An 11,226-nucleotide genomic window follows, 5' to 3' on the forward strand; every position below is an offset into this window, starting at 1 on the left:
TTTACGTAGGTACAATATCACTTTCTCGGATAGTTCAGAATTTCTTTAAAACAATGATTTCGTATTTATCTAAAAAAATAGTAAAAAGAATCGGAAAAAATATATTTGGTGTTTAAGCATATTTTATTATGAAGATCATGTTAAGCGGTTCAAATTTTAAAAACAAAAATAAAGGATGTGAAGCATATTAGAGCACAAAATCATGGTATATTTGAACCCTCTTTATTATCATAGTTTGATGTTGAGATGTGATATATCACTATTTTTGTACGATTTAACACGTGGATTTAAAAATAAAAAAGAGTTTTTATGGAGTATGGACTCGGAAACAACTAGTGCAGAATTTCCCTCGAAGAAAATAGGATAAATATATTAACAGAGCAGTTTTTGCTTCATGCAGCACTGCTTTTACTATTGTTGTACAGCGGTGCACAAACATATGTTTCCTTATTAGTTGCACAATATATTTTCCTCAAGAAATGAGGCAGCTACTAATCAGACATAACTAAGGGGATTTGCTCTACTACATAAAATAATTTTGCAAATGTAAACAGTATGTTATGTTTTCAATAGCCAAGTTATAGAATCACGCACCATTTCAAACAATTTAATTTTTTTTTTTTTTTGGAAAAAGAAAAAGAGTAAATAATTAAGTAATTATATGGGAACAAGTAACATATCAAAAAACAAAAGGTGCTTCCAGCACATATAAAGGGAACCACATCTTACAACTACTGCATAAAATCCAGCAATGGTACAAACAATAGGTCCCCCTGAGCTTCTTCTTTTTTCGCCAGATAGCTCGCTCGGGAAAAAGATCCAAAAGTGGGGCCTAAAAGTTTTGTGGTTTTTTCAACTAAATAACAGATTACATCTCCAAAAGATAACCTAATAAATAACACATTACCCATATCCAAAAGATTAACCTTCCATGAACTCAGTCAGAAACTCATCAGTACCAGTGAAATTCAGGCGCCAACTCCAGACCTGACACATATAAAGGTCAACGCGAGCTACTATAAGTTGCATTCTAGCACACCAGAATATATATATTACTGAGACTATGATAACTACACATAGCAGGGACTGGTCCGTACTATGGATCAATATCTCCATTTTTAAAGTCCAAACAGTCGATCTAAACCGTTCAATATAATCTCCATATGAAAATGTACCTGTAGATTAAATTTTAGAATTTTTTAACAAATTTTTAGATAGGTAGAAAATCACTTGATCTTAAAATTCTAGACCATTCAAAAGCAGTGATTTTCTACCTATTTAAAATAATAGTAAAAAATTTGTAAAAAGATGTAAAATTTAGTCTGCAAGTATATTTTCATATGGATTTCATGTTGAATGGCTATGATCGACGATTTGAACTTTGAAAAAGTAGATATTGATCCAGAGTACCAATCGGCGCTATGCATAGTACCATAGCTTCACTCTATATTATCAAGCAAATAATCAATCAGGTATCATACCATCATGTACTGGGACTAACACTGCTTGGGTATCAACAAGGAATTAATTTATTTTTTTAACTAAAATTTATTTCTTTTTTGGCTCATTTGACGCCTTATAAGTATTTTGGCTTAAATTTTTGTATCAGACAGCAGTGAACAAAGTACAGACTATATAGTATATACTGCACCAATGAGGTTAGTTGACATTGTACCAGTTCTAAATGGTGCAGTGATCTCTGGTTGATCAAAAGGAAATAACAGAAAATATTATTCAGAAAGAGTTGAGATTTAATATTTATTAAAGATGGACGTTTCACCTTCTCTTTTCATCCCATATCAATATCATTCGACGGTTCACCTGAGAGAGAAATATAGGTTCATATATTAGTAAAGTTCTTACATCCAAACTATAAAAATATTTCTTTACTCTTTACAATAAAACATTCAATGAGACTATGCTAATATGCATATTACTGATCTATCCGTGCTATGGATTTATATCTTTATTTTCAAAGTTCAAACAGTCGATTTGAACAGTTAAACATGACCACCATATCAAAATATATTTGTAGACTAAATTTTACATTTTTTAGAATTTTTTTACTAATTTTTTAGATAGTTAGAAAATCAGTACTTTTGAATGGTCCAGAATTTTTAGACCAAGTGATTTTCTACCTGTCTAAAAAAATAGTAAAAGAATTCTAAAAATATTAAATTTGATCTCCAAGTACATTTTCATATGGAAATCATGTTTAGCGGTTCAGATCGATTGTTTGAACTTTGAAAATAGAGATATGGATCCATAGCACAGGTCGATCCGTAATATGCATATAACCTCACTCTAAAACATTCTGTTATAGATAGAGATAAAATGTATAGACTCTAAAACTGAATAAGCTTCTAAGAAACAAAAATAGGGCCTGTGTATTTCACTTGCCTTATGAGGAAATATACAGTATTTTTATAAATTTTTAGGTGAAGTTATATTTACATGTACCTTCTGCAGCAGTGAGCTCATTTTTCCAAAGGGCAAGATTGTCCTGCAGTAGTCGCATTATAAGATTAGTATCCTTGTAAGATTCCTCACTTACAGAATTCAACTCTTGAACAGCCTCATCAAATGCTTGTTTTCCCAGATGGTGTGCCCTGAAAATTTCATAAAATAAATTCCAATTTAACATATAAAGATTAAAAAAAAAGAAATATCACACATACCCTTAGATAAATAGGGAATATTAAAAAAAAAGGAGAGATGCCTCATGAAAGTTTGCACCGAAATTATACAAGAAAGTAATTGTCAAACAAAATCTATTTGCTATAGCACAAACAAAAAATAAAATATTTTGATCAGTACCTCTCTGGTAATTTTAGAATCTCATAATAAAAAACAGAGAAATTAAGTGCTAGGCCGAGTCTTATTGCATTAGTAGGTGGAAGTTCAGTCATGGCAGTACTTGTAGCCGCCTGAAAACAATGTATGTAAGAAACCATGATTTATTTTCCAAAGAAATAATTAAGAGAAAGAGATGCTTTTACTGATACTGTACCAGTAACGTTCTAAGCCACTTAATTGTCAATGTGTACATAAAAATTTCTAGTAAATGCAAATATAGCAAATTTAATCAATGGGGGTTAATATGCACACAAGGATTTTAATCTATGAATGTCAAAAATAGCATACATATAGCAAATGTATCTTTAATATTATAATCAGTTGCACATGTTTAAAGGGTTTTTAGATTAAATGGGGGTCAATTGACCCCCATTTAGCAAATGTAAATTCGCCCCTGAATTAACCACAATTGCCCAATAATGGTACGTGCAAGAATACTGGTACAACATTTCATAATATCAGTTGTATACTTCAGGATCAGCAACCATTAAAAACAATTATGCCAACAGATCCTAATTTTGTATCCCAAAGGGGAAGAAAGAAAGCAATAGTACGCGTTTTCACACTATTAATACAGCAACTGGTACCACTGAAGTAATTGAGTCTACTTAGACTTGCATGAAATTCAAATATAAACAGTAAAAACCTGGTACGCCTTCAGCGACTGATCAGCGGCCTCATTTTTCTCATTATCAGGTTTAAACTCGGCCAGGTATCTGTAGTAATCTCCTTTCCTGTTTTGGAATTAACTAAAATTGTTAATGGAACACTAAAATAGGCTATAAAATGTGTATTCCTGAAAACATTAAAATATCACATGTACCATTGCAAAATAAAAAATGAACACAATAGTAACAAATGACATGCATTATCTTTTCTAGCTTCCCCTACCTATTCTTTTAAGAAATTGAGAGAGGAAAAGAATGAGTGAGGCTATGGTACTATGCATAGCGCATATTGATCTATACTATGGATCAATAGCTTCATTTTTTAAGTTCAAACAATCAATCTGAACCGTTCAACATGATCTCCATATGATAATGTACTTGTAGATCAAATTTTACATTTTTTAGAATTTTCTTACTATTTTTTTAGATAGGTAAAAAACACTTGATCTAAAGATCTTAGACCATTCAAAAATAGTGACTTTCTTCCTATCTAAAAAAATATAAAATCTATCCTGCAAATACATTTTCATATAGAGATCATGTCGAACGGATTAGATCGGATATTTAAATTTTGAAAACGAAAATATGGATCCATAGTACGGACCAATCCGTGCTATGCATAGTACCATAGCCTCACTCAGAAGTCAGAACTGTTGTTTGCATTTTTGGATAGGTGTTATACATCACATTTCCCATAATGGAGCTATAAATGGTGCTTTTTAGTATATCTCTGTACCAGATAACAGCTTACATTTTGTAGAAGAAAACTACAGATTCGGCAGTAGTTGAATTGGGCAGGAGATGGATAGCAATAATCGACAAGATTTCATTGCTAATCCTTGCCATCTCATCCTCGACTTTCTTCCTATACTCTTGTATAGTTTTTAAATTTTTCTCAGTCTCTTCTTTCTCCTCAAGAGAAGAGAGAATTCGCCAAGAAGACCTTCTCGCTCCAATTATATTCTTGTAAGAAACAGAGAGGAGGTTTCGCTCCTCTCCAGTTGGTTCTATGTCCATTCGAGCTATCTTTCTCATGCAATCCATCATATCTATGAAACAGATTGAGTAATTAATTAATCAAGAAAAGATGAAATTTATATAACTAATAGGATGTTGGCTTAATTCACCTAACCTCAGAAGTTTCAGTTATTACATTTCTACCCTCATCTTTTAAATGCAAAATATACAATTCTAAGCCCTAGCCCGTATATAACAGTTAACTAAAAAATTTATAAGATAAACACTAAAAATGTCAAACAATTGAATGAAAAAAAAAAAAAACAAAAGAAATGCAACTTTTTTTTCTTTGGCATCTGGGACTTAAAATGGGAAACCATATTTTTTAATGGGACCCCTAACAAGTTTTAAATTTGCCCCAAAAAGTTCAAAACATCCACTTAGGAAACCTAATTAAATACTGTCATACAAAATCCAAAATAGGTTAATTGTACATAAATGCTAAAAAAAAAAAAAAAAAAAAAAATCCCAAAAGAAATTCAAGTTGTTTTCTTTGGCATCTGGTACTTAAAACGGGAAACCATATTTTCAATGGAAGCCCAAATAAATTTTTAATTTGCCCCAAAAGTTCAAAACACCAACTGAGGAAACCTAATCAAGTACTGCCATACAAAATCCAAAATAGGTTAACTGTACATAAATGCCAAAAAAAGAAAAGAAAAAAACCAAAAGAAATGCATCATTTTTTCTTTGGCACCTGGCACTTAAAATGGGAAACCATATTTTTAATGGGACCCCTAATAAGTTCTTAATTTGCCCAAAAAGTTCAAAACATCCACTTAGCAAACCAAATCAGATACTGTCATACAAAGTCCAAAATAGGTTAACTGAAAAATAAAAATAAAAAACCCAAATGAAATGCAAGTTGTTTTCTTTGGCGTCTAGTACCTAAGTGGGAAACCATATTTTTAATGGGACCCTTAATAAGTTTTTAATTTGCCTCAAAAGTTCAAAACATCCACTTAGGAAAACTAGTCAAATACTGTCATACAAAATAAAAAATAGGTTAACTGTACATAAATGCTAAAAAAAATATAAAAAATAAAAAACCCAAAAGAAATGCAAATTGTTTTCTTTGGCTTCTGGTACTTAAAAATGGGAAACCATATTTTTAATGAGACCCTTAATAAGTTTTAAATTTGCCCCAAAAGTTCAAAACATCCACTTAGCAAACCTAATCAAATACTGCAATACAAAATCCAAAATAGGTTAACTGTACATAAATGCTTATAAAATAAAAATAAAAAACAAAAGAAATGCATCATTTTTTCTTTGCATCTGGTACTTAAAATGGGAAACCATATTTTTCATGGGACCCCTAATAAGTTTTTTAATATGCCCCAAAAGATCAAAACATCAACTTAGCAAACCTAATCAAATACTGCCATACAAAATCCAAAATAGGTTAACTGTACATAAATGCCAAAAAAAGAAAAGAAAAAAACTAAAAGAAATGCATCATTTTTTCTTTGACATCTGTTACTTAAAAAGGGAAACCATATTTTTAATGGGACCCCTAATAAGTATTAAATTTGCCCCAAAAAGTTCTAAACATCCACATAGGAAACCTAATGAAACAATTTTTTTTCTTTCAAGTTGCAAACTTTATACTCCCAAAAATACTGTCAACTTTGTACTGTATCAGTACCACACTATCCAAGAAGCTAAAATTTCGAAATCATGAAATATCACATAATTTTGAACAAAATCAACGAGAAAATATCAGTAAGTCTAGTGCGCGAGAGAGAGAGAGAGAGAGTTCATACCATCATATCTCTCAGCTTGTTCAGCTAATCTCGCCTGGTAAACGAGCTTCTCTCTCTCCTCCCTTTTCTCTTCCATCTGTAACCTCTTTCTCTTTGTCTTTGTCTTTGTCTTTCTCTCTCTCACTCAGACAAAAAAACACAAAGCCGTGTAAAACCACTGGATCTCTCTCTCTCTTTGTCGCTGTCGCTGTCGCTGCTGTCGAGGATTGGGAGAAAAATAGAGATCGGGAAGAAGGAACAAGAGTTGGCCGCTTGAAGCCTACTGCGAATATCATCAGATGGCCAGAGAAAGTTCTGACAGGTGGGACCAACACTTATGCTACGTTGTACAGTGCAGATTGGTCACACGTATTAATTCATATATTTATTTTTCAAAGTTTGTGTACTTTAAAGTAAATTGTGGTGAAATCACAATAAATTAATATTCACTGGAGATTTTACATTAGTCCAAAAAAAAAAATTAGTTACCACCCTCAAATTTCAAAATTATGATATTATTATCGTTCCAAAAAAAAATTCAGAAGTTGTAACCTACATAAATTCAATCTGCGTATTATTTTTGATGTACACAACTTCTACTTATTCTCATTTTTTTAGTCCGAATCTTTATACTTATTCAAAAAAAAAAAAAAAAGTAAGAGATTTGGTGTGTGCATATTGGATCTGCGAACGCACAAAAAATCATCACAGATTTTTCTGATTAATTGGCCGATTAATTTTACTATGGCCAATTATTTCTGATTGTTTCCTGTTAATCGTTTGGCGAGATTCTGTCTGTCCGACGACTAGGGCTGGCAAAAAAATTTGTAGTTCGTGATTCGATTCGAGTTTGATTCGAGTCACATCGATTCGAAATTAGTTCGAACTAAAACGAACCCAACTAGGTTCGGTTCAAAATTAATTCAAACTAGGTCTGGTTCGATCAAAATGGGTTCGCAAATTTTTATGGTTCGAATCTCATAATAACATCGGTTATTCATTTAGCAGATGAAATTAGAATCCAAAATAGAGAGTCATAATTTAACCTAACCGACGCTCCCTAGCTCTCAAAACACTCAGTTCTTGTACGATTACTTGTTTTACTGCATATTTCAGTTCTTATACTTAATCTTTTTTTTACAATTATTTATTGTGATGTATTTTTTCATGAACAATTTTTCAACTTAAAAACACTCGTTTCATACTTTGATGTCACACTAAAGCTCTTTTAGAGTACCGTAGTGGCAATTGTGAGAGTTAATATAGCAGCTATCAGTCTTGCACTTTTTATACTCAATTGGCAGGATTATAGTAGCTAGCAACTAATAAACTAACCCATAATTCATTAGTGTGAATTTGTGAAAGGTAAAAGAAGTGTGAATTGTCTCGCGAGAAGAAAATTAATATATAAATTACCGGTATAACTAGAACTGCTAAAAAAAAATTTTGTTCATAATTCAATTTGACTTCAATTCAAAAAATATCTAGTTTGTAATTAATTCGATTCAAAATTAGTTCGATTTGAAACAAATCAAATCCAATTCGATTCGAATCTTATTCAAATCAAATTCAAACTAAGATTTGATTCTTTGCCACCCCCTACCGACAACTACATACCGTTATTTTATTTACAATTCTGTTTTTAAGAGTATTCTATTGGACGACCAATGAAAAACCACTAATTAGATATCTTTTTATTTTTTATTTTTACCTGAGGCGCTAGCTATACAAAATAATGTGACACCTATTCTAAAAAAGTGTGAATATTCGCATATTTTAAGTATCGTACATATTTCACGCCTTTTGAGTACTTTGTATAAAGTTGACATGATATGTGGCAGCATTTTGTGAAACATTTTTAACAAAAATAGGCAATAATTTACATTGGGCGATGTAAAACATTAAACATTACATATTCCTATCTCAAAATTTACATAATATTAATTAATAAAATTCAAAACTTGTTAAAAAGGATTACAAAATTACCAATAATCACATTTTCAACAAAAACCATGGATCAATGAAAGACTAGACACGTGTATAAGCTTACACAGCTGTTCACATTAATTAATATATCTAAAAAGAGTATAGCAAACATATTTTATAATATTTTTATATTTTTATGAACACGTTGCAAGTCATGCTAACGACTTTGCAATAAATTTATGTGATCAAGAAACCGTAAAGGAAAAAGATAGGAGATGAGGTGTCCATCCTCCCTTTTGTTTGTTTCCTTTTATGGTTTATAAAATATAATAAGGAAAATGCTAATATGCTACGTGTACCAATAAAGAGTTTCTGTGCAACGACTCAATTTCTATTCAAATCAAGTGATTTTTTATCTATCAAAAAAAATATTAAATTTTTTTTTAAAAATGTAAAATTTGGTTTGCAAGTACATATTCATATGGAGATCACGTTGAACTGTTCCGATCGACCGTTAGGATTTTGAAAACTCAAATATTGAACCGTTGCACGGAGGCCCTCTATGCTACGCGTAGCACCGTAGCCAACTCCAGATAGTAATTCATATCTGCTATTTTTTTTAAAAGAAAAGAAATAGAATTATATTGTTTTAATTCTGACCGTTTGATTTAAAATGAAGGAACGTGATTGATCTGAATTAGAATTTTCTTTTTCTTTTAAAAAAGTAAAAGATACCATTTCTCCGAAATTATCGAACTTTTTTTTAATTATCTGAGTAATAAAAATAAGGAAACAAAAATTTTTAAATTTGTATTTGCTACCTGCAAATTCATCATAAAATTTTAAAATATGTATGTGCAAATAAATTATGTCTAATTAAATGCATGTTGGAGGGAAAGAAAAGAAAAGGAAAGGAGATGAGGTGTCCTTCCCTTTTGATTGTTTCCTTCTAGATTTTAAAATAGAGTTCATATCTGTTTTTTTTTTTTAAATTAATTAATTCAGCCCGTTTGATTTAAAACGAACGACCATGATTAATTAGATTTGGAATTTAGGAGATTTTAATATTTTTTTAATATTTTTTTTAACACGTTGCAAGTCACGCCAACGACTTTGCAATAATTTTATGTGACCAATGAATCAATGATCATGAAACAGTAAAGAAAAAAGATAAGAGATATTTGATACCATTTCTCCGAAATGAGATGAGGTGTCCTTCCCTTTTGGAATTCACATTCTGTCCAGTACCTGATAAGGGAATTTTTTATAATTACTAGATCTGGACCGTTCTTTTTAACTTGACACGAATCTCAAAGTACAAAAATACTGTCCCCTATGGTGATCCGAATTTGAAACTGGTTGAGATTTAATCTCAAACCGTAAAGTAAGATTGATTGTTTTAATTCAGACTGTTTGATTTAAAATGAAGGAACTTGATTGATTTGAATTATAATTTAGGAGTATTTTTTATATGCATTTGATCATTTTGGTTTTAGAAAAGTAGGTGATATTATTTCCACCAAAATTATCAAATTTGCTTATTTGATAATATAAATACAATAAAATTATTTTTTTATTTTATTTTATGCTTAAATGCTTAAAGGAAGAACACCTCATCACCTCTCTTTTTCTTTTCTTTCCAATTTTCTCTTTTCTTCCTGAAGAAAAGAGAAAATTGGAAAGAAAAGAAAAAGAGAGGTGATGAGGTGTCCTTCCTTTTGATTGTATGATTTAAAATAGAGTTCATATCTTCTACTGTTTCTAAATAAATAAAATTATACTGTTCCAATTCAGACCGTTGATTTAAGATGAAGAAACATGATTAATTTGATTTAAAATTTAGGATTATATTTTATATTCACTTGATCATTTCAATCGTACGGTCAGATTTAAAATAATATTTTTACTTTTCTTTTCTTCTGTTAGAAAAGTAGATGATATAATTTCCTCCAAAATTATCAAACTTTTCTTATTTGATAATATAAATAAGAAACGAAAATTTCAATTTGCAAATTTTATGAATGGAAAATTTGTATTGCTATCTACAAATTCATGAAACAATAAATTATGTCTCAATGCATGAAAAGGACAGGAGATGAGGTGTCCCTCTTGATTGTTTCCTCATATGGTTTAAAATATGAGTCTATATATTATTATTTTTCAAAAAAAAAAAAATTTATTATTTTAGTTCATTCAGAAGAATCAGTGTTTGGTCTAATGACAAAAAAATACATTTTGAGTGAGAGATAGTGGATTCACAATCCTGATGGAGGTTCTCTGTAGACATTAAATGAAAGTTGGTAGGCTTGATCTTCACCTTTCTTATTCAAAAATTATTTTAAATCAGATCATTTGATTTAAAACGAAGGAACATGATTAATCTTATGTATAATTATGGAGTATTTCAATATACATTTGATCATTTTAATGATATGAACCAATTTTAAATAATATATAGGTGATACCCTTTTCTTCAAAAAAAATTCATACTTTTTTATTTGATAATATAAATAAAAACGAAAATTGCAAAATTTACTAATGGAAAATCTGTATTTTGTATCTGCAAATTCATTGTACAAAATATTACAAAAGCCAATTTGCAAATATTATTTGTAAATAAGTATTTGGGGTTTGGATTGTCAATTTTGTTTTTTAAAATTTTATTAAATAAAACAAAATAAATAGTACCACGCCATGAATCATATATAAAACGTTACAAAATATAAAATATAAAGTATATTCATCTTATAAAACTATTTATACTTTTTTAAATATACGTCTATGATTTAAATTTTGAGTTATTTTTTAACATAATCATATTTTGTATAATTTTTCATATAAGATTCACTCATATACAATATTCCAAAATTTGCATCCTCTGCATTAACATACCGTTTTGAGTTTAGCTGTGGACCATCTGATCAAAATCTCAGCTAATTCAGCCCACACATGTAATGCACGATCCTCTTTAATATTCGTACAAATTTTGATCGGACGATTCAGATCAAAACTCA

General features: G+C 30.1%; 1 protein-coding gene across 2 annotated transcripts; it reads right to left on the reverse strand.

Moving 5' to 3' along the window:
• Nucleotides 1–636: 636 nt before the first annotated feature.
• On the reverse strand, nucleotides 637–6,598 carry LOC144561835 (14-3-3 protein 7-like). Of its 2 annotated transcripts, none has more exons than XM_078310937.1 (7): nucleotides 6,308–6,598; nucleotides 4,276–4,573; nucleotides 3,503–3,590; nucleotides 2,818–2,927; nucleotides 2,461–2,609; nucleotides 1,781–1,821; nucleotides 637–987 (listed from the first exon to the last, which is right to left on the reverse strand). In XM_078310937.1, the coding sequence occupies exons 1-6, from the start codon at nucleotides 6,381–6,383 to the stop codon at nucleotides 1,790–1,792; spliced, it is 753 nt and encodes a 250-aa protein (XP_078167063.1). In that variant the 5' UTR covers nucleotides 6,384–6,598; the 3' UTR covers nucleotides 637–987; nucleotides 1,781–1,789. The 2 variants fall into 2 exon arrangements, with proteins under 2 accessions (XP_078167063.1, XP_078167071.1); XM_078310945.1 differs by having other exon boundaries at nucleotides 637–979; nucleotides 1,774–1,821; nucleotides 6,308–6,550.
• Nucleotides 6,599–11,226: the final 4,628 nt, after the last annotated feature.

Source organism: Carex rostrata, chromosome 1 (genome assembly GCF_964058835.1).
Source record: "Carex rostrata chromosome 1, lpCarRost1.2, whole genome shotgun sequence".
Taxonomy (NCBI): domain Eukaryota; kingdom Viridiplantae; phylum Streptophyta; class Magnoliopsida; order Poales; family Cyperaceae; genus Carex; species Carex rostrata.